Below are 25,599 nucleotides of genomic sequence, written 5' to 3'. Positions count from 1 at the left end.
CCTATCTGATCCTAAACCAGGCTGGCATCCTGGGAGCAGTGGTGTAAAAAGTACCCAATTGTCATACATGAGTAACAGATACCTTAATAGAAAATGATTCAAGTAAACATCACACAGTAAAAGTCTACTTAAGTCTAAAAGTATTTGGCTTTAAATATACTTACATATCAAAAGTAAATGTAATTGCTAAAATATACTTGAGTATGAAAAGTATGAAGCATTTCACATTCCTTATATTAAGCAAACCAGATGGCACAATTTTCATGTTGTTGTAAAATTAACAGATAGCCAGGGGCACACTCCAACGCTCAGACATAATTTACAAATTAAGCATTTGTGTTTAGTGAGTACGCCAGATCAGAGGCAGTAGAGATGACCTGGGATGTTCTCTTAATAAGTGTGTGAATTGGACCATTTTCATGTCCTGCTAAGCATTCAAAATGTAACGAGTACTTTTGGGTGTCAGGGAAAATGTATGGAGTAAAAGTACATTTTCTTTAGGAATGTAATGAAGTAAAAGTTGTCAAAAATATAAATAGTAAAATACAGATACCCCAAAAAGATAACTTAAGTAGGACGTCAAAGTATTTTGACTTAAGTACTTTACACCACTGTAAACAAGTATATTTTAAGAACAAAAAATAACATTATTAACCGGTTTTCAAGATTTTAAAATAACAGTTCTGTTCCGGAACACTAGAGATGACTTTCGTTGCTGGTTCTGTTGCCATTCCTCCAAAAATGTGGTTTTCTGTTCTGTACCCTGACCCGGTCATGATGTAGCTATAACGTAATGCATACATCTGCACATCACTTGGGGTACATTCAAAATCCACAATGTTTTGGCTGTATCAGAAAGGGTTTAACACTGGAGAGAATTTGCCAAAGCTAAATTAGTTTCATCATAAATGAGAAGTCTACAATGAATTCAAAGCAGTGTAGATAGTTCCTAAATAAAGTGTCCTGTTGCACTGACATTGATTGTTGTAAAAAAAAAATTGTATTGAATGCACACCTATTGGACACACCTACTAGGCAGCCAACCTGTCATATCATTATCCATACACTTCAGATTTCTGTTTAGATTAGGAAAAGTCTGATTTAGACAATAGCTAAATATTGTCCCAGAGACAGTACACACACACACACACACACACACACACACACACACGGGGAGAATCTTAATTACATACTCTGTGCTTCCCTGTCTCATTCTCAAAACCCATTGGCTTTCTCATCCAGAGGTCCCACCTCTGACCTCCAATGGGTTTTGAGAAGGAATCGAGAGAGGACATGAGGATGCAATTGAGACTCTCCCCTGTTGTCCAAGGAACCTCATACAGTAATTATACTTCATGGCAACATCAGTAAATTAACACTAGATGGCAGTCTTGTTTCAATATACCCTGCAGTTTGATTTTACCGTCAAGGCTGGCTCTGGTATTGTAATTAGGATTCATTAAAAAAAGAAACCTTCCTCTAACTCCAATGTTCATTATTACATAATCAAGATGTGACAATGTATACATCTTCACAGCAAAATATATTAACAGTGAGACAGTAGGTAAGCGTGGGTGTGTTGTGGTTTTTTCCTAATGGTACCCTATTTCCTACATCGTGCACTACTTTTGACCAGAGCCTTATGGGCCCTGGTCAAATTTAGAGCCCTATAAAAGGAATAGGACTGTGAGGCCTAGGCCGTAGAGGGAGATCAACTCCATTGAAAGTTCATTCCAAGCTCAGATGTCATTGTTAACATCACATTATGGAATATAACCTTTCTAAGTATTCTGAATTAAGTTGAAATGGCCAACTGTACCAGCTCTACTCCCAAACAACCTACATTAAACTTACAGATCAAGCTGTGTGATTTGGTGTGATGCAACTCAAGAGACAAATACAACAACAAAAAACACTTGATTGATTCATCATCCTTAAAAATAGTTATAATTCCACCAACCACCTCTACAATGTTAAAAGCTAAAAGACCTACAACATTACATTGAATAGCATAGCAAACAATGTATGAAAATGAGTAATACAAATGTCTATTTTAAAGCAGCCCAAACAGCGGAATTATGCCAGTTATAGACAAACAGCTATCTACAGCAGAGAAAAACTCTGAAATTAATCATTGATTAACAGTTTAAGTTAGAAATGCAAGTTCAAACAAAATGGCTATATAATTAAATCACAAGCAAACTTATTGCTCCGATTGTGGCCCATTTATCTAAAATATGCATTTGTTTGATATTAGACACATTTAAAAACTCTAGGAGTCCTATTGTGTTGGTGAAACATAGATATGCATAAGAACAGAAATAGTGGCCACCCACTTCAGGGCAGGCAAACCACCTATTGATGGTATAAAGAAGCGGTACAAGTACCACACAAGCATTAGGCACAGTCCCTGAAGACATACCTCTCAAGCACAAATTCAGAAGCAAACTGAAGCGGTGGCACCAGCCCCATAGCACCAGTTAGGAGAGTTGAATCCTGACAGGCAGTCAGACTCAAGCCTTTCCTGCCACCAGGCATGCATAACCATCACATTAGTTGGAGAACTGAACTGGGGGCACAGCCAAGGGGAAGTAAAACATTGATGGTAGGGTTAGCAAAGGGCTAGGAACATACTATACATGCATGTTCTTAGGCTAGGGGGATCCAGAGCAGCAGAGCAGTCAAGCATGGTCAGTGTTCACAGATCAAGTATAGAACAGTATGATTCTCCATAAATCAGTCCAGTGTAGGCACTCAGTGACTCTAACAGTGCACAGCTGCAGCATTTAGGACAAGGTAACCAACCACTGTTTTAGGATATGTGACTCCTTCAGGATAAGTATTTGTAATAAAAATGGTGCAAGAGACATTTAAGATGGGTACTGCATTATGTTTGATCCAGACTCCATTTCCTGAATATGGTGTCTGGTGTGAAGAAACAATAGGCTACAAACGTTAAAATTAACACACCTCAAACTACAGCCATATGGGTATAAACCTAACAAATGGGTATGCAGGAAGGTATGAAAATAGTACTTTTACACAACGGTTACTCTATAAACAACTTCAGAGACATTAAGATGACATGGAATCTTTGGTGTTCAGTCAATATGATCCGAATCTTTAGAGCCCAACACAAACATAGTCTACATGCAGAGGGTGCTACTGCTCACACAACTGTGGATGACTGGCTCAGTTATATGTGTGATTTTATAATCGACTATATGGTTATATCACAGATTAAGATATATAGACTAAATCTTGTTTCAACAGCAATGACTTAAAACATCAAGAATAAGCTTTAGAACATGTACCCAAGTAAAATCAAGATAAAAAGGTCATTCAATGATGAAAGGAGTGATGAAGGATAAGACAAAAAGGCAAACAAATGTCTCAACTGTCGAGCATAAAATATGCTTACTAGATAACTGACTAAAATATAGTTAAGGAAAATGTATTATATGGCCATGGACAGATCCTTCATTAGGCCAGAGCAAGAGGCCCAGGGTTCAGTGTGTTTGTGACAAGAGCATGTTTGCACATATCTGCCCTGAGCAACAGAGACCAACTGTCCTCCCTATTGGATTGAGCATGTGATCCATACAATCCTTTGACAAATCCCTGTGCTGGAGAAGAGATGCACCCACCTCACAATTTCTGTAAAAATGTCTGTCCACTCCTTCCTGGCAAAAATAAGCATCCAGCATCCTGTAAGACATTAGTACTCTAAATATATATTAATTAATTTAAGAAGAAGTCTCAACATTTCTAAGTACCCTATGGAAATAAGTCAGTAAGTCAGAATATAATGGATACAGGTTTGTGCAGATATACCTGGGAAATACGTTTTAAAAATAGCACAGTAAAGTCTGTTCGTTTTGCATATGGTTCACCATTATCTTCTGTGAACAGTCTCTGGTAACGCAACATAAAAACATCCAATTCAAATGACAGCAGATCAGATGAGAAACAGCGATGAACGGCTATAGTCCCCCTTCCCTTTAGATACCTCAGACGAGGCACCGTCAGGAGAAAAGGGAGGACTTGAGGACATAACTGAGGGGCATGGACTGTCTGACTGGGACAAAGTGGTGAAAATCTAGGGCTCATTTAACTGGGGTGATGGCCAGTCCAGGCTACTGAGGCCAGTGAACCATACATGGACATTTATTTCACTTTAGACTACATCTAAAGCCCTGGCGCTGAGGGATTTAGCTGGTAGGTCAAGTCCTTTCTGGGGTGTTGTAGCAATGGAGTTCTGATTCTGGTGAGAAGAGTGCAAATTCAATCCCGATGTTGTATAGATTATTTTTGTTCTTTCAGTTGGACATGCCCAGACCAGCCTTAGCAAGTCAATCAACCCCCTTTGCAATACGTTGCACCGTATTCATAGAGGCTCACAGCCTGACAACACAGAAGATAGTTCCAGCGAGGCTGCAGTGCAAGTCCACTGCGTGTACTGTAATGCACCTTTACTGTGGCCCCTTCACTACTGAATCATGAAGCCAGACTGCGGAGCCATGCGAGGGGAAGGCCTCTGAGGCAGGGCAGGGGGGTACTGAGACACGAAAGGGTGCTGGTACCCAGGGTTGACACTGAGCAAAGGGTGGCCCGCCCTGGGGGGGATAGGGGGGTATGGGGTGGCAGGGTAGGAAAAGACAACAGGCTGGGGCTGGGGGGCTACAGCTGGGGGTTGTTGGGCTGGAGGGGGAGGGGGGGCTCTCCTGGGCTGAGGCACTGGAAAGGGGTTGTGGTTGTTGGCCTCTGTGTAGAGGGGGGCTGGCCTGGCTGAGACCACCTGAGGATGGGAGCAGGAGACTGGGACCCGAGGCAGCCGTCCACCCTTCAGCACCATCTCCTGCAGCTTGTCAATCTTCACCCTCCTCAGGTGGGCCAGCTTCCTGTTGCTCTGGTACGAGTCCATGAAGGCATCCAGGGTGACGTCCCCGTCCAAGAAGGAGTCCGCCATGTTCTGTTTAGAAAAGACGGACGGTTTAAAAACATTCCATGAAAGCAGTCTGGAGATTCCATGCAAAAAAAATTAGAAAGTATAAACAATGTGATGAATAGATGTGAGGACTCGACAGTAACAAAACTAAAGAACAAATGCGAGGTGTTCCCCCAACTTGTAACTAACGGGACCATAAAGTCAGATTAATAAACCATAAATGGATAGGCCCTCTGGGCCACAGTGGAAATAAAAACAGGAACGGCAGGACAGTGTTTAAACTGATGCCGCAGGACACATTAGGCCATCCTTTGACAGAGAGAGGTGTTGTAATGCCGTTTACCTCTGTCTCCTCTTCAATCTTGGCTCCCTCTGCCTGCAATAGAGCAAGAAATGTGTCCAATGAACTGTTCCCAGAGCTGTGGTCTGTGAGCAGAAGAGAAAAAAAAATAAACAAAGTTACCATTTTGTTTACGAATGCAGCTAGAATTCATCATGTCAGTGACAACACTAGGAAATATGTGGTCTGAACAGAGGAGAACGGAAAGGACAAGACAAAAGTTGACATTTTGTTTGACGACCACAACTAGAATTAATCTCAAACAGCCGCCTCTCATAGTCACACGACTGCTGAAACTGTACTGCTGAAAATAATGAGTAGGCCTCAATAACATGAGACACTGACTCACATGATGACTGCTACAGAAGTATGAGCGAGTATTCAACCAGTGAGCAGGGAACACACACACACACAGCTCCATATCCAGCCATCACTCATTCTCTGACACCAAAACCAAGGCCTCATTACGAGTTCCCAGGATAAAACCACTCTGAGCAAAGAGACTGACTGTCTTTCATAATGAGCGGTGAACTGAAATAGATTGGGGCCTGCGTCTATAAATGCACCCTACTCCATAAATAGTGCACTACTTTGGAGCAGAGCCCTTTGTGAGTATGGGGTGCTATTTGGCCCAGTCAGGGAGTCTCCAAGGAAGCTGAACAAGAGGCCAGCCTGGTTCCTGTGTTGAGTCAGTCTACTGACTGAAAGACAATACCAGCTGGAGCTGCTGGAATTACATGCAGGACCTGACACCAAAGCAACCAGATCACACAGCAAAACTCTAGGTTTATGATCCCTACCCACTAGTGTGGTGCCAATGCCAACTCACCAACACTGGGCAAATCACACCTTACAGAAAGACAGACCTCATGTAGCCTAGAAGACGAGAACATGAGTGGTTGGAAAAATTTGATTGCATTATTTTTTTTTAAATCATCTGTTATTACAATGTTTGTGTAATAACAAAACAAGTATGTATGTGTAAACCCATTTGACTTGTCAGAATAAGACAGATCTGAGCTATACATCAGGGAGCTCCAGCAAGAAAGACAGAGAGACAGATAGCAAAACCGATCAAGAAAACACGGTAAAGCCTAGACAAAGGCCTGGCTCCCTCGACCTCCCTGCGCAGTGCCAGAAAAAAACTGTCTTAATTTAACCAGCTTCCCCGGGCATGATGCAAGGCGTTTCACAGCTGCCCCAGCCAGCGGAGTGCACCCACTCACAATGAATTACCACACTGACAGAGAGAGAAGTACTGTCTGTCCAATATCACAGGAAAACAACATTTAAACAGAGAGGACAGGAAGTGGTCATCGGTCCAATTGGCATGACTGAGATCGTTTGATTTATTTGTGAACTAGACATGTTCCAAGTAGTGTATTAGAACCAAATCCAAGCGTACTGTAGGTGCGAGTTGCAGAGTGAAGTGTTAGGAGGATAGAAGCTCTTCCTCTGGCCCAGCCAAATGACTCTCATCCCCTCTCCACTCTAACGAGACAGACTCACAGGAGCATCAGCACTCCTCCACACAATGGAATGATTCTCTACCTCTGAAAGACCAGAGTGGAACACACACACAGTTTGGACCCAGGGATCATGAGACTGCCATTTAGTAATGGATACAGACCAGCCTCCACTGACAGTGAGGGGGGAGTTTTTGGCCTGTCTTCCTCTCGCTCTTTCCCTCCCTCCAGGGCTTTTTTGCCCTCACACGCCAGCAGCTCAACAGCACGCTGTTGTACTAAGGGGCAGGGGGGCACAGTCTGTCCTGCCACCCTGGCCCCCACTCACTGCCACCCTAGAGAATCTTCTGAAGCACCCCTGTTGCCGTTGCTATGGTGGAGGCTGGAGGGAGTCACTGTATGCAAAGGAAACACACAGACCAAACAATACTGGGTTGATTCTGCCGTAAGACCATGCTTTTCATCTGGGTCACATGGCTGAGTTCAGTTGCTCCCAGCGATGTGGGTTGTCTCCCAAATGGCACCCTATCCACTATACAGCGCAAAATAGGGTGCCATTTGGGACACAACCCTGCTCTGTCCTTCCCATGCAGATACACTACGGCTGCTGCTACTGCTGCTTACAGCAAATCCACAACTAGGACAGCCAGCACACAGGGAAACCGGTATCCTACATTTGACAAAAGCCCTCTCGCCATCAACAAACAAAAGGGCAGGTGGCGAGGCCTTCCATGAAGGAACAGCCACACAAGTAGAGCATGGGAATGTAAGTCCAGGCACTTGTCATCTCTCGTCTGGACTACTGCAACTTGCTGTTGGCTGGGCTCCCTGCTTGTGCCATCAAACCCCTGCAACCTTCCCAAGTTCTCTCATGTCACCCCATTCCTCCGTACACCCCACTGGCTTCCAGTCGAAGCTCGTCTCCACTACAAGACCATGGTACATGCCTATGGACCAGCAAGAGGAACTGCCCCTCCCTACTTTCAGGCTCTGCTCAAACCCTACACTCCAACCTGAGCACGCCATTCTGCCACCTCTGGTCTCTTGGCCCTCCCACCCCTATGGGGGGGCAGCTTCCACTCAGCCCAGTCCAAGCTCTTCTCTGTTCTGGCACCCCAAATGGTGAAACCAGCTTCCCCCTGAAGCTAGAACAGCAGAGTCCCTGCCCATCTTCTGAAAACATCTGAAACCCTACCTCTTCAAAGAGTATCTTAAATAATCCCACAGCACCCCCTCTCACACCAAAAAATAACATGTATTTTGTGAACTAACACACACTTTGATTTCTAGCTCTGATTTCACTGATAGCTACTTTGAGGAAAAATGTACATTCTAGGACTGTGATATTTGGTTGTCCCATCTAGCCATCTTAAGATGAATGCACTAAGTCGCTCTGGATATGAGCATCTGCTAAATTACTAAAATGTCAATGTAAAAGCACAATAACATCTACTGTGTACAAAAGGAGGCAGAGAGAGACAGAAAGCCTGTTCAGCTGCAGGAGGGTAAATGGCAGCCTATGCATTGAGGAGGGCCAAATCACTACTCTTGTGACTAGAGGAGAACACAAAGACACACTAACTTTATCAATGAGTGCTACATCCACCACAACAAAGACTGAAGTGAAATGTTGGCATACTGTTTGGAGGGGGCTGCCTGGCAACCTTCGCGTCATAAGTATCAGCAGTCAATTTATTCAGTGGCATAGGATGCACCCCCGCAGGCCCCGCAAGGCAGGGGGGGGATCCCCTAAAGCTCGGGGGCCCCCCAGATAGCATATTAACACGTCAAATGTAACAAAATGTTTAGAATTACAGGAAATTAACTTTAAAACCGCAACATTTTCTCTCAGCCTCATTGCAAAATATGTCGAATAGCATTAGGTTAGCTGTTAGAACTGCACATTTTTCTCTCTGACCCATTTCAAAATGTGTAGAATTGCAGTAAGTTAGCCATTTTCTTACAAAACATGCCTGGACCTTAAAAATTAAATACAGAAATATCTAATTTGCATAAGTATTCACTAGAGGTCGACCGATTATGATTTTTCAACGCCGATACCGATTATTGGAGGACCAAAAAAAATAGTTTAAGTTCCTTGCTCAGAACATGAGAACATATGAAAGCTGGTGGTTCCTTTTAACATGATTCTTCAATATTCCCAGGTAAGAAGCTTTAGGTTGTAGTTATTATAGGAATTATAGGACTCTCTCTCTCTATACGATTTCTATTTCATATACCTTTGACTACTGGATGTTCTTATAGGCACTTTAGTATTGCCAGTGTAACAGTATAGCTTCCGTCCCTCTCCTCGCTCCTACCTGGGCTCGAACCAGGAACACATCGACAACAGCCACCCTCGAAGCAGTGTTACCCATGTAGAGCAAGGGGAACAACCACTCCCAAGTCTCAGAGTGCGTGACGTTTGAAACACTATTAGCGCGCACCCGCTAACTAGCCAGCCATTTCACATGGGTTACACCAGCCTAATCTCGGGGGTTGATAGGCTTGAAGTCATAAACAGCGCAATGCTTGAAGAATTGCGAAGAGCTGCTGGCAAAACGCACGAAGGTGCTGTTTGAATGAATGCTTACGAACCTGCTGCTGCCTACCATCGCTCAGTCAGACTGCTCTATCAAATCATAGACTTAATTATAACATAATAACACACAGAAATACGAGCCTTTGGTCATTAATATGGTCGAATCCGGAAACTATCATTTCGAAAACGAAACGTTTATTATTTCAGTGAAATACGGTACCGTTCCGTATTTTATCTAACGGGTGGCATCCCTAAGTCTAAATATTCCTGTTACATTGCACAACCTTCAATGTTATGTCATAATTATGTACAATTCTGGCAAATTAATTACGGCCTTTGTTAGGAATAAATGGACTTCACACAGTTCGCAATGAGCCAGGCGGCCCAAACTGCTGTATATACCCTGACTGCTTGCACGGAACGCAAGAGAAGTGACACAAATTCATGTTAGCAGGCAATATTAACTAAATATGCAGGTTTAAAAATATATACTTGTGTATTGATTTTAAAGAAAGGCATTGATGTTTATGGTTAGGTACATTGGTGCACCGACAGTGCTTTTTTCGCAAATGCGCTTGTTAAATCATCACCCGTTTGTCGAAGTAGGCTGTGATTCGATGAGAAATTAACAGGCACCGCATCGATTATATGCAATACAGGACACGTTAGATAAACTAGTAATATCATCAACCATGTGTAGTTAACTAGTGATTATGTTAAGATTGATAGTTTTTTATAAGATACGTTTAATGCTAGCTAGCAACTTACCTTGGCTTCTTGGTGCCCTCGCATAACAGGTAGTCAGCCTGTCATGCAGGCTCCTCGTGGAGTGCAATGTAAGGCAGGTGGTTAGAGCATTGGACTAGTAACCGGAAGGTTGCAAAAACGAATCCCCCCCTGAACAAGGCAGTTATCCCCCGTTCCTAGGCAGTCATTGAAAATAAGAATGTGTTCTTAATCTGACTTGCCTAGTTAAATAAAGGTGGTTAAAAAAAAAAAAGTACCTTTAAAAAATATATATTATCAACAAAAAAAAAATAATACATTTCAAAAAATTAAACAAAATAGGCAAATCGGGGGCCAAAAATACCGATTAACGACTGTTATGAAAACTTGAAATCGGCCCCAATTAATCGGCCATTTAGATTAATCGGTCGACCTCTAGTATTCACACCCCTTTACTATGACACTTCAAATTGAGATCAGGTGCATCCAATTTCCTTTGATCATCCTTGAGATGTCCCTACAACTGAAGCATGGTGGTGGCAGTATCATGCTATGTGGATGCTTTTCTGTGGCAGGGACAGGTAAGGATCATTGAATGGGCCAAATACAGGCAAATCCTTGAAGAGAACCTGCTTCAGAGTGCAAATGACCTTAGACTGGGGCAAAGATATACATTCCAACAGGACAATGACCTCAAGCATACAGTCAAAGCAACGTTGGAATGGCTTCAGAACAAGAATGTGTCCCAGCCAAAGCCCAGACTTGAATCCCATTGAAAATCAGAGGAAAGACTTGAAGATTGCTGTTCACCGCTGCTCCTCATCTAACAAGGAAGAATGGGAGAAAAATCCCCAAATCCAGATGTGCAAAGCTAATACAGTCATACACAAGACGACTCAAATCTGAAATCGCCGCCAAAGTTGCTTCTACAAAGTACTGACTCAGGGGAGTGAATACTTATGTCAATGAGATATTCCTGTATTTCATTTTTAATACAATTGCAAAACATTTTAAAAACATGTTTTGACTTTATCATTATAGGGTATTGTGTCCCCCCCTCCCTCAATTCAATGCTGGATCCTGCTCAATACTGGCAGAAATGAGCTACTGCGAGTGGGAAAATTAAACTGGATTAGGGCCACTATATGGGCCTTCTGATGGGAAAAGCTGGAGAAACTGGTCAGGTCTGTGTGTCATAATCCAACAGAAGAACAAACAAGAGGAAAATATTATGCAAACTTACAAACTACCTGCCATGACAGTAAATTACAATGTTCAAATGCTCAAAGTGAGTTGTCAATTTGGCAATCCGGGTAATAGCATTGAACTTCTTCAAACCGTCAAGCCATCACACAAACCATGTCAACCAAAATAAAAGTTGTTTAGCATAACAACCTATTCATGTCAAGTGTCATGCATTTCAAATTCAAATATATAAATTCAAACAGCAAGAAAGCCTCGTCTGAGCAAGAATGGCCAATAGGGCAGGAACCTTAGTCTTGTTTCTGTAGCGTGTATTACCTAGTTCAACATATATTACCTAGTTTGGATTTGTGAACCTGGTAGGCCTCGAAGCTGTCCTGTAGGGAGCTGTAGCACTTGGTGAGCTGGCTCTTCTGGTGATTCAGTCTGGGCTGCAGTTGAAGGTTCTGCTCTGCCAGGCTCCGGTTACTGGCCAGGATCATCTCCTTGGTCTGTTGCACCTCCTGCATCTACAACATACAAAGGATCGCACAGACATTAAATATGATTGTATGAATATAATAATGTGATTATTGTGGATAGTCAGATAAATACAAAACGTTTAAAAAGTTAAATGATTAAAAAGTTTGCAAGACGAATGATTTCCCTAATAATCCTGTTTACATGGACACAGCTGAAAATCAGGCTACCTGATGGCAATCAGAAAATCGGCAATCAAACATTCTACCACGGTGACCATGTTATTTTTGGGAAGCATACTTGATTCTGAGTTCGGATATGCAGTATAAAGTTTGTATGTGAAAACTACTTCTAAGTAAGCATATTCTGTTTTGCTGAACTACACTCTCACATAAGGAGGTTCGCTCAGCTGGTGCTAGCACATGCACTGATCAAATACACCACTGAAACGTCGATTAAGATGTTTACATGTTATTGCAGCGCAATGGGTGTAACTTTTGTTGACAATTTCGATACCTTTTGGAAACAAAACACATTTTATAAAGGAGGATGGAATCCACCAGCATAATTTGGGTTCCTGGATCCTTTAATGCAGCCTTATAATGCTATTGAGACAATGAGTTATCAGTGACCAAAGCCAGGCTCAGTTAATCCCTACCATTGTGTCGCTGAGTTGTCATAATGCAACTACAAAAGTCATTATACCAGGGGCGTTGGTAGACACAATGTAAGTAACCTACTTGATGTCCCTTTTACTGCCCTGAATGCCTCTGCTGATCCTACAGCTATTGTTTGCAGTAATCAGGTGCCTATGAACCAGAGTTATACTGTTAGCACTGAGGCGGTGTGCCCTAGTAGGAAGTCCACTGTGTGCAGCCCACCTTGCAATAACAAAAATAACATGAGCATGTATACTTCTGCTAAGCTTCCCAGTAAAGCACTGCAAACAATCAAGCATCCCAGTAAAGAGCTAAAAATAGCCCACATTAACATATGTAGCTTATTAAGAAACAAGATTCATGAAATTACTAACTTGGTAGTAACAGATAATATTCAAATTCTGACTGAAACTCAGATAATACCTTCAACGATACAATGGTAGCAATACATGGTTATAAAACCTACAGAAAAGACAAATGCCAATGGAGGTGTTGTTTATATTCAGAACCACATTCCTGTAAAGCTTAGAGAGGATGTAATTTTAAATACTGTTCAAGTAATATGGCTACAGGTTCATCTGCCTCACCTAAAGCCCATTCTGGTGGGAAGCCGCTATAGACCACCAAGTGCTAGTCAGTATCCGGATAACGTGTGTGAAATGCTTGATATCAACAGAGGTATATTTTCTGGGTGAATTAAATATTGACGGGCTTTAATCAAGCTGCCCACTCAAGAAAAAGCTTCAAACTCTAATCAGTGCCTGTAACATGGTTCAGGATATCAGTCAAGCTACCAGGATAGTAACAAAAACCACAGGATTTAAAATCATCTAACGCGTATTGATCACATCTTCACGAATGCTAAAGAAATTTGCTTGAAAGCAGTATCCAGATCCATCAGATGTAGTGATCACAATATAGTAGCCATATCTAGGAAAACCAAAGTTCCAAAGGCTGGGCCTAATATAGTGTATAAAGGGGTCATACAAGACATTTTGTAGTGATTCCCATGTTGTTGATGTAAGTAATTTGCTGGTCTGTGGTGTGTAATGAGGAGAAACCAGATGCTGCACTTGCCACGTTTATGAAATTGCTTATTCCAGTTACTAATTAGCATGCATCCATTAAGAAAATGACTAAAAATGGTTAAATCACAGCGGATTGATGAGGAATTAAAAAACAATTGTATGTCTGAGAGGGATGAGGCAAAAGGAATAGAAAATAAGTCTGGCAGCACAACAGATTGTCAAATGTAATGCAAATAGAGAAATCATGTGACTAAACTGAATAAAACGAAGAAGAAACAACGATAAATGATATAAAGAATAGAGTAAAAAGCTCAGGAGCACCTAAATAAAATGTTGGCCAAAAAGGCAAACTCAGCTCCTTCATCACAAAACCCACTGATATCACTAATTACTTTAATGATTTTTTTCATTGGGAAGATAAGCAAACATAGGCATGACATGCCAGCAACAAACGCAGACACTACACATCCAAGTATAACTGATCAAATTATGACCAAATAAAATGCTATTTTACAGTAAAGAAACTGACAGACTCAGCACCCTTATAGGGAAGGAAATTCAAGAAGCACAGCACTTACACAAATGACTGATGATTGGCTGAGAGAAATTGATAAAAAGATTGTGGGGCTGTTTTGTTAGACTTCAGTGCAGCTTTTGACATTATCGATCATAGTTTGCTGCTGGAAAAACATGTGTTATTGCTTTACACCCCCTGCTATACTGTTGATAAATAGTTACCTGTCTAATAGAACACAGGGGGTGTTCTTTAATAGAAGCCTCTCCAAACCAATCCAGGTTGAATCAGGAATTCCCCGGGGCAGCTATTTAGGCCCCTTACTTTTTTCAATCTTTACTAACGACATGCCACTGGTTTGAGTAAAGCCAGTGTGTCCATGTACAGTACCAGTCAAAAGTTTGGACACACCAACTTATTTTTTTTTACATTGTAAAATAATAGTGAACACATCAAAACTATGAAATAACATATGGACTCATGTAGTAATCAAAATAGTGTTAAACAAGTCAAAATATATTTTATATTTGAGGTTCTTCAAAGTAGCCACCCTTTGCAATGATGAGCGAATGCCAAGAGTGTGCAAAGCTGTCAACCAGCTTCACGAGATAGTCACCTGGAATGCATTTCAATTAACAGGTGTGCTTTGTTATAAGTTCATTTGTGGAATTGCTTTCCTTCTTAATATGTTTGAGCAAATCAGTTGTGTTGTGACAAGGTAGGGGTGGTATACAGAAGATAGCCCTATTTGGTAAAAGACCTATTTGGTAAAAGACCAAGTTCATATTATGGCCTGAACAGCTCAAAAAAGCAAAGACAAACAACAGTCCATCATTACTTCAAGACATGAAGGTCAATAAACACGGAAAATTAAGAACTTTGAAAGTTTCTTCAAGCGAAGTCGCAAAAACCATCAAGTGCTATGAGGAAACTGGCTCTCATGAAGACCACCACAGGAAAGGAAGACCCAGAGCTACCTCTGCTGCAGAGGATAAGTTAGAGTTAACTGCACCTCTGATTGCAGCCCAAATAAATGCTTCACAGATTTCAAGTAACAGACATCAACTGTTCAAAGGAGACTGCGTGAATCAGGCATCCTTGGTCGAATTGTTGCAAAGAAGCCACTACTAAAGGACACCAATAAGAAGAGACTTACTTGGGCCAAGAAACACGAGCAATGGACATTAGACTCGTGGAAATCTGTCCTTTGGCCTGATGAGTCCAAATGTGAAATTTCTGGTTCCAACCGCCGTGTCTTTGTGAGAGGCAGAGTAGGTGAACGGATGATCGCCGCATGTGTGTTTCCCACCGTGAAACATGGAGGAGGATGTGTGATGGTGCTTTGCTTGTGACACTGTCGGTATTTAGAATTCAAGCTACACTTAACCTGTTGGGGCTAGGGGGCAGTATTTTCACGGCTGGATAAAAAAAACGTACCCGATTTAATCTGGTTACTAATCCTACCCAGTAACTAGAATATGCATATACTTATTATATATGGATAGAAAACACCCTAAAGTTTCTAAAACTGTTTGAATGGTGTCTGTGAGTATAACAGAACTCATTTGGCAGGCAAAACCCTGAGACATTTTCTGACAGGAAGTGGATACCTGATGTGTTGAATTACCTTTAACCTGTTAGGGCTAGGGGGCAGCATTGACACGGCTGGATAAAAAACATACCCGATTTAATCTGGTTACCACTCCTACTCAGTAACTAGAATATGCATATACTTATTACATATGGATAGAAAACACCCTAAATTTTCTAAAACTGTTTGAATGGTGTCTGTGAGTATAACAGAACTCAAATGGCAGGTCAAAACCTGAGAGATTCCTTTACAGGAAGTGGCCTGTCTGACCATTTCTGGAACTTCTTTGCCATCTCTATCATTTACTAAGGATCTCTGCTCTAACGTGACACTTCCCACGTCTTCCATAGGCTCTCAGAGCCCGGGAAAAAAGAGAATGTCGTCATTCCAGCCCCAGGCTGAAACACATTATCGCCTTTCTCAAGTGGCCCATCAAGAGACACTAGCTTATGCGCGTGACCCCGACCGCCCCCGCCTTTGGGATTTTTTCCTCTGTTTGCCGAAAAGGAGATTCCCTGTCGGAATATTATCGCTTTTCTACGAGAAAAATGACGTAAAAATTGATTTTAAACAGCGGTTGACATGCTTCGACGTACGGCAATGGAATACTTTGAATTTTATTGTCAGGAATTGCGCCAAGCGCGCGACACTTCTTTACTATTTCGGATAGTGTCTGGAACGCACGAACAAAACGCCGCTATTCGGATATAACGATGGATTATTTTGGACCAAACCAACATTTGTTATTGAAGTAGACGTCCTGGGTGTGCATTCTGACGAAGACAACAAAAGGTAATGACATTTTTATAATAGTAAATATGATTATGGTGAGTGCTAAACTTGCCGGGTGTCTAAATAGCGAGCCCGTGTTGCCTGGGCTATGTACTTAGAATATTGCAAAATGTGCTTTCACCAAAAAGCTATTTTAAAATCGGACATATCGAGTGCATAGAGGAGGTCTGTATCTATAATTCTTAAAATAATTGTTATGCTTTTTGTGAACGTTTATCGTGAGTAATTTAGTAAAATGTTAGCGAATTCCCCGTAAGTTTGCGGGGGGTATGCTAGTTCTGAACGTCACATGCTAATGTAAAAAGCTGGTTTTTGATATAAATATGAACTTGATTGAACAAAACATGCATGTATTGTATAACATAATGTCCTAGGGTTGTCATCTGATGAAGATCATCAAAGGTGAGTGCTGCATTTAGCTGTCTTCTGGGTTTTGGTGACATTATATGCTGGCTTGAAAAATGGGTGTCTGATTATTTCTGGCTTGGTACTCTGCTGACATAATCTAATGTTTTGCTTTCGTTGTAAAGCCTTTTTGAAATCGGACAGTGTGGTTAGATTAACGAGAGTCTTATCTTTAAATGGCTGTAAAATAGTCATATGTTTGAGAAATTGAAGTAATAGGATTTTGAAGATTTTGAAAATCGCGCCACAGGCTGGCAGTGGCTGTTACGTAGGTGGGACGAATTCGTCCCGCCGGTCCCATAGAGGTTAAGCCTATGCCATTGAAACACACAGGGGTTGATTAATGTTTTGGCACTTCCTATTGCTTCCACTAGATGTCACCAGCCTTTACAAAGTGTTTTGAGTCTTTTACTGTGAGATCTGACCGAACAAGAGCCATGGAACGGTGATGGCCGATTAGACTCTGGCGCGCGAGTTCATGTTGGGTACCCTCGTTCCAATACGTTATAAAAGAGAATGCATTCGTCCACCTTGAATATTATTCATGTTCTGGTTAAAAAAGGCACTAATGATTTATGCTATACAACGTTTGACATGTTTGAACGAACGTAAATATATTTTTTCCCCTCGTTCATGAAGTGAAGTCCGGCGGGCTTAGATCATGTGCTAACAAGACGGAGATTTTTGGACATAAATGATGAGCTTTTTTGAACAAAACTACATTCGTTATGGACCTGTGATACCTGGAAGTGACATCTGATGAAGAGAATCAAAGGTAATGGATTATTTACATAGTATTTTCGATTTTAGATCTCCCCAACATGGCGGCTAGTCTGTATCGCAACGCGTATTTTTCTGGGCGCAGTGCTCAGATTATTGCAAAGTGTGATTTCCCAGTAAGGTTATTTTTAAATCTGGCAAGTTGATTGCGTTCAAGAGATGTAAATCTATAATTCTTTAAATGACAATATAATATTTTACCAATGTTTTCTAATTTTAATTATTTAATTTGTGGTGCTGACTTGACTGCCGGTTATTGGAGGGAAACGATTTCCTCAACATCAATGCCATAGTAAAACGCTGTTTTTGGATATAAATATGAACTTGATAGAACTAAAAATGCATGCATTGTCTAACATAATGTCCTAGGAGTGTCATCTGATGGAGATTGTAAAAGGTTAGTGCATCATTTTAGCTGGTTTTATGGTTTTGGTGACCCTGTCTTTGAATTGACAAAACATTACACACAGCTATTGTCAATGTACTCTCCTAACATAATCTAACTTTATGCTTTCGCCGTAAAACCTTTTTGAAATCGGACAACGTGGTTAGATTAAGGAGATGTTTATCTTTCAAAGGGTGTAAGATAGTTGTATGTTTGAAAAATTTGAATTTTGACATTTATTTGGTTTCAAATTTGCCGCTCTTGAAATGCACCTGCTGTTGATAGGGTGCACCACGGGTGGCACGCTAGCGTCCCACATAGCCCCAAGAGGTTAAGCAGCGTGGCTATCAAAGCATTCTGCAGCGATACGCCATCCCATCTGGTTTGCGCTTAGTGGGACTATCTTTTGTTTTTCAACAGGACAATGACCCAAAACACACCTCCAGCCTGTGTAAGAGCTATTTGACCAAGGAGAGTGAGGGAATGCTACATCAGATGACCTGGCCTCCACAATCACCCAACCTCAACCCAATTGAGATGGTTTGGGATGAGTTGGACCGCGGAGTGAAGGAAACGCAGCCAACAACTGCTCAGCATATGTGGGACCTCCTTCAAGACTGTTGGAAAAGCATTTCTCATGAAGCTGATTGAGAGAATGCCAAGAGTGTGCAAAGTTGGCATCAAGGCAAAGCGTGGCTACTTTGAAGAATCTCACATATATTTTGATTTGTTTAACACTTTTTTGGTTACTCCACAATTCCATATTTGTTATTTCATAGTTTTTTGGTCTTCACTATAATTCTACAATGTAGAAAATAATACAAGTGAAAAACCCTTGAATGAGAAAGTATGTCCCAACTTTTGACTGGTACTGTATGTAGCTCAAAAAAAAGATAATGCCCTCTGTGGCTTCTATTACCATAATTCTAACAAAATTTGCACAAACTGATAGCGAAATTACAGACGCTGTTAGCTAAATGCTAAACGAAAATGAGCATAACTAATTGCAATGACTCGAGTCATTTTACCACATGACTCAGGTCAGTCTCATCAAGCTACATGGACAGAAAAAGCGAGTAGCTTGGGCGTGAACAGCATCATGTGGCCTAGCTCTGAAAATGCATTAACTAGCCTAACAGGCAGTAGAACACTTCCAAAACAAATTATCTTGTCATGGAGTGACAGAAGCCAGCCAGCAGTGTGGACTTGGGCTGCGAGTGGATGGGTTGGAGGGTGACAGAGAGAAAACAACATTTCAGACAAGGCCAGAGGCTAAGTGCATTCATAACCACTGTGCTTCACTGCTTCCCACACTGTACTGCCGTGACCTGAGCTGACCAAACCATACAACCAACTAACTAACTTCCCAGAACTGTGTCTCAATAAGCCACTCCAACACAGTTCACTGGAGAAAAAAAACAGCCTTAAATAGCATCCATGACTGCAGGCTTGTTCTGTCAAACCCCAAAAAACCAAACACTATGTTTTGCAGGGGAAGGAAATAGTTAATGACTGGCTCTCCACTTTCTCTGTACAGTGACAGAAGGTGGGGAACAAATTTAACAGGGGAACACAAACTGTCATACCAGACAGACTGTGCTGCTCAACATATTCCTTTTCTTCCTATTTAAGATGCCATATAACATAATGGCGTTATTATGCTGAAGGCAGAGGCTTTTAGCTGTGTGGGGATTGAGTACAGCAGCCGTATCTGTATCAAGCGGCTCAGAGTAGGTAGGGGTGCTGATCTAGGATCAGTTCAGCCTTTTAGAACATAATTCATATGATTTTATGGACAGGGAACACCTAATCCTAGATCAGCACTCCTACTCTGATGCTTGATAAACACACATCCAGCCACCGAGCTCAGAAGGCCTGAGGCAGCATCACACCCAAACAGAGGCTTTCATTTGGAGCCTCCTCTAGAGCTTATTAGTCAGGGCTCCAGATTGTGACCATCTAGTCACATTGCAAGTGCACTAAGCCATTGCAAAGTCGTTTTTTTAGGATATTTACTGTTAGATTAATTTTTATTTATTTTATTTCACCTTTATTTAACCAGGTAGGCAAGTTGAGAACAAGTTCTCATTTACAATTGCGACCTGGCCAAGATAAAGCAAAGCAGTTCGACAACATACAAAAACACAGAGTTACACATGGAGTAAAACAACATACAATCAATGATACAGTAGAAGAAAAAAAAATACATGGCTACTAGCAGTAGGTGTTATATTTAAGGCCAGAGGAGGTGTGGTATATGGCCAATATACCACAGATAAGGGCTGTTACATCACCCTTATCACTTTGCAGAAATTCTCCCCGTACCCAAAAGTAGAGATAGTTCTAAATATAAAATGTTATGCTCTAAAGTGTCAAAAAAATTATAATCTAAACACAATATAAAGCCATCTATTAACTCACTGTAATCTAATATCAATAGTATATGGTTATGAATACTCCTTCCTTTAATGAAGGTTGAGTTTCACTGATATCATCAAGGCCCTTTTTCAGCATATTAGCAAAGACATGGGCTAGTAACTTAGTCAGTTGCCAACAATGTGATTGGTCTCCAATTGTCCAAGTAAAGAGAGTCCTTCTTTGGTTTGGGCATAAAACCTATTAGTCCCGGTCTCATTAAAATGCAAATCAATTTATAACATTTTTGACATGAGTTTTTCTGGATTTTTTGTTGTTATTCTGTCTCTCACTGTTCAAATAAACCTACCATTAAAATTATAGACTGATCATTTCTTTGTCAGTGGGCAACATACAAAATCAGCAGGGGATCAAATACTTTTTTCCCCCCTCACTGTGTATATATATAATATTAGTGCACATAAAGATGAAGGCAAATTCATGTCTATTGAACCAAAAAAAATCTGAAATTCTGTAGTCCTATTTAGGCCTAATTGTTAACCCAAAATTCATGACAAATCACTGGATTAGGTTGCATATCTAAATATTTTGAAACATGCATTCCTGTTTGGACATGTTAGAACTTATTTATTGAATACCATCTCAGTAGTCTGTCACTTCTTAATAAAACATTGTGAATGACTAAAATAACTTATAAGATGATGACTCAAATGTATTGTGTGACGCTGCACACATTTTTTGAGAGTGGGGGTTCCACCTAATCATGGCCTGGTCATCACCAACTGAAAAAGTTAGTAGGGGAAAATGTTAGTCTGGAGCCCTGTCAGTCCAAGAGAGGATTGCAGAGCCCTGCCTGGCCAAACGGAGTGAGATAAAGAGAACATGTCTCAATGTCAGGCCTGGTATAGGTCTAGTTACATATCACAGTCTCTTATTCACTGACTGATACTGGCTTACACCTGTGGTTATATTATTTTACTTAATCCGGTCTCTTTAACTACAATCACATCAAAATGGTGACAATATGTCTCTTCTCCACAGCCCTACTGAGAAAGAGGCTTTGCCTACTGAGACATTGATCATGGAAGGAATTCACAGAGGCTGAATGACTGTACACAATCAGCGTAAACTCAAATTCACTTAGAATTTGTACATTTTGCATGTTAAGTTAATCATAAGATACACCATGTGGTGATAGACAACTAGGTCACCCAGCACCCTGGCATCCAGATCCTCCCTGTAACATTTGTTCAAAGGGAACTTTCCTTGCTTGATATGCTATTCTTAGCTGGATGTGTTGGGTTGAAAATAGTGTGCAGTTTCTGCTGCCTGATCAAACCAAGGCCAGTCTGGCAGCTATAGTCCACGTCTGTCCCTGACTAACATGCATCACACACACACACACACACACACACACACACACACACACACGCGCCATTAGAGAGCGCAGTAAAATAATAATATACAGAGTTAACTTAGAACAGTAGGTTTATATCTACTGGTAGGGCACAAGTTAGTCTACACCGGTTGTTTACGGAGCATATGACAAATATAATTTGATGTCAATACGTATGCACTCACTACTGTAAGTCTCTCTGGATAAGAGTGCTTGCTAAATGATTAAAATGTAAATGTTGATTGATGTCTGGCTGCCAGACAAATATAAAACAGTCAGTATGTAGCCTATGATACGAAACCAAGGCAAACCAAACAGCAGAGACTCGTGTAGATCCAGACTGAGATTATTCTTCATCTCAAATAACAAGAACAGACCACATTTAAATGTAACCCCATTTGCACACAATAACTGCGCCGGCGAGGGCGTTTCCAAATGTGTTAGCTAGCCGAAAGTGTACATGCGTCTGTACTTACGGGTATGCATTCAATGAATTCTCATTCCTGGAGCAGTACACAGTGTACTAACGTACTGTACCTGCTCAGATTACATTCACATGTTCAGAGCTGCGACAGCCAGCAGCTTTGCCTTTGTCCCCTTACAATATACACACACACACACACACACACACACACACCATATGATAAAGGTGCAGAACTTCTCAACTTACTCAATGAGGTGTGTCCTGAGTTAGTCATAACTGCCTTTTCCAGTCATTAGGAGCACTTCTCACTTATCTCACTGTGTACCAAATGGCACCCTATTCCCTACATAGAGCAGCACTACTTTTGACCGGGGCCCAGGTCAAAAGGGATATAGGGAATAGGGTGCCATTTGGTACACAGACTATGACTAATTCCCTCCACTGTCAGGTCAATACACCACCCTCTGTAACCTGTAATGACATAGCTAATGGTCCATGGTTGGTAACCTACAGCATTAGCTCTGTGATATATAGCCCTATCGGCATTCGACTCCATTGCCACAAACTGTTGCTGCATCAGACGGAGTAAAACGAAACCATGGTCAGCTAGAATCAGATAGAGGGAGTAATAAAAAAGGACCTTGGACTATAAAAAGCTGATCTCTGATGATAGCACATTGAGACAAGCAAATCAATGCTTGCTGGTTTCATTGATTATTTTACAATGTCAGTTAAAGAACTGACAGATTACGAAGGCCTAGATTCATCTGTAGAGGAAATGAGGATTCTATGGAATTCATGTCTAGGAACCAAGTAAGTTCACCCTCACATAAAGTGGGACAGCTAGGTTCTTGTTTTTTGTGTGATAATAGAAGTAATGACCAAGGAGAACTCTGAAAACTTAAGCAATCATCAGTATTAAGCCGTGGAGTAGTTTACATTCAATATAATCTAACAAAGTACTGACAGTTATTCTGTTTTGTTGAGCAGAATGCCATGGCACAGTTTGCATCCAAGTCCATTCAGCAGCTGACAACGCCATGCTTGTTGTCATCAGTGTCCTTAAAAATGGCCAGTTGTGGTCATATGCATTTATTTACTAACAAACTGGGTTCAGGGCAGGGTTCCCTTGGGCTAAAAAGGATGCTGTTTATCCAAGTGAAAATGTAATAGTTTTAGATCGGGCGCATGACCATGACTTCGAGGCATTGCACCAATTTAAACAAAAATAAGTGTGAATGCCTTGCCCTATTGCGTCTTGCAATTGACGTTTCCCAAACAGATCCTTTCTGACCAGCTGAACTGTATGTCATGTCATTGCTGCAGCTTGGCAACATAGCTTACAGTATTTTGCTTTGTCACTCAATCACCAACCACAATACCGGACTCCCTCCCCAGAGAGGAAGTACGTATTTTTACTATTTTCCTTCCATGTTGATCAATATGAATCTACTACCAAGACAAACATGGGAAGGATTCTGCCCATTTTAACTACAACAGTGTTGCCATGTTTCTTGTACTGTCAAATCACTGAGAGTGTTTTTGCTTGTTACTCGGTAAAATGGCAAACTGCAAGTGTTTCGATTCTACGAAACGTCACGAGTTCCAGGAAGGTTACTTCGAGTAAGAAAGCAACGTTCTAAAAAGTAAAAGAGCGTGACACACCTGACATCGAAATATGTTACTCTACCTTCCCGCACATAACTGAGGTTATATATATATATATACACATATATACACACACATATAGGGAACTATGCCATTGTTCCGCAAATTCTTAAACTTTCCCTGGAGGCTTCGTTGCCTACCCTACAAGCTGGCGAAAGCTAAACAAAGGGCTTGAAATTGAAACAATGCTGCAAAAAACCCAAGTGATATAGTAATACTGTTATAGTGGCTTACCTCTTCCATTTCTTGGACAATGCTGTTGAGTTTGTCATCATCTTCAAGCAAATCGTTGAGCTGTGTCATCGAGTACGAACTAAACTTGTTCCCAAAACCAGACATTTCTGTCACAGCTGTGTTCCTCTCTTTGCCTAGCGGATCCTTCCGGTGAAGGGCCTTCACATCACCGAGTTCACGCGATCCGGAGAGTAAATAACAGCATCAAGCTAGGTGACTGGCTGAAGATACACAACAACAACAAAAAGCTAGAGTATCACCGGAAGCTGTGGGTCTCTAGGACAGGATTGGTGGGGATTTGGCATCATACCAAAGACAGTACATTACAGAAAGTATAGTTATTTTAAAAACAAATATATATTTTTAAAGTATAGTTATTTTAAGTTTCTTCAGAGAAAATATAAGTGTAGTGATATCCAGTTTTTTTTGTTATTGTGTTGTAATTTGAAATTGTAAAAATAATAAGAGAAAAAGTACAGTATTAGTGTTAGGTTTAGAAATGCTATGATCTAAGTATTCTACAGTCAGAGCCATCTCTGCTACAGTAAAACCAACAGGCAACAACAACCAATATGTTTTCAGTAGCCTAGTTCAGAATGACATTCATATCTTAGTTCAATCAGTAAATTCACATTTAATTGTGCAAAATCAAGAATCAGACAGCATCAACATAAAATGTAATCTATTCAAAATCAGCATTGATGGTGTCATAGTTTGAAGATAATGCACTTCCCATTGATTTGCAAAGAATTAAAAAATACAGTCTCCAGCGAAGGCACCTCTCTGTCCTGTATACAGTACACATTTACACATTAACAGAGAGAGAGGCTTAGTTGTTGACATGTAAGCGGTGTTGCCTTTACCATTTCCACCTAGTATTGCCATAAGAAATAAAGTATCACAATACTATTACTGTTTTGTACGTCATACAATCAACGATGTTAACTTTGGCTTGAGCTGTCTCCACCTCAAAATACATGTATGTTCAACACAAAGACCACTGCGATAACCATAGACTCTATAATAAACTATGAAAAATAACATTGATAAACTAATTAAAGTGTTGCTCATTCAAGTCCATCAAAGCTGGTCAAATGGCTACCAAATCCCAATACTCTTATTGATTATTCAATAATTATGCATTATTCAAGGGTTTGGACACCGTTAAATCCCTTAAAAGGTCCAATGCAGCTGTTTTGATAGAAAATTGAGAAAGGGGTGGAGTTTGACCTTTAACTAATTTACCGCCTGGTGATTTCACCAATCAGGCCAAAACTCCATCCCACCAAAACAGGTCTTTCCAAACAGCTCTTACACTAAAAGGGCATTATCATAATTTTCACAATTTCACAGTACTATTCCAACCGCATAGCGTGGAAATATATATAAAACACAAGATTTGTTTAAATTATTATTAGCCTTTAATGAATCTAGGGTACTGTAATGTAATGCCTTGGATATGGGGCACTCCTTAGTCCATGATTGCCAGTCAGTCAGTGTTAGCTACCAATGGAGCCCAAGCTCTCTCAGTAGCGTGGTGCTTCACATTCAGACTTACTGGGACTGTTGCAATCAGGTCTACTCCGCTGACTACCCCCGTCAGACTTCCTGGAGTGCTTTTCTGGGGTGTTGAGGACCTCTGCCCCTGTCTCGATGCCCAGGA

At 41.0% G+C, this 25,599-nt stretch overlaps 1 protein-coding gene across 1 annotated transcript; it reads right to left on the bottom strand.

The window, feature by feature from the left end:
- Nucleotides 1–1,920: 1,920 nt before the first annotated feature.
- On the bottom strand, nucleotides 1,921–24,163 carry vp37b (Vacuolar protein sorting-associated protein 37B). Its single transcript, NM_001173684.1, is given in 4 exon segments — nucleotides 1,921–4,972; nucleotides 5,292–5,374; nucleotides 11,563–11,734; nucleotides 23,937–24,163. Coding segments are annotated over 4 exon segments (843 nt in total). The 5' UTR covers nucleotides 24,042–24,163; the 3' UTR covers nucleotides 1,921–4,489.
- Between the last annotated feature and the right edge of the window lie 1,436 nt (nucleotides 24,164–25,599).

The sequence above is a fragment of the Salmo salar genome, chromosome 20 (genome assembly GCF_965601325.2).
Source record: "Salmo salar chromosome 20, fSalSal1, whole genome shotgun sequence".
Taxonomy (NCBI): Eukaryota; Metazoa; Chordata; class Actinopteri; order Salmoniformes; family Salmonidae; genus Salmo; species Salmo salar.
This window is presented reverse-complemented; position numbering and strand designations above follow the sequence as displayed.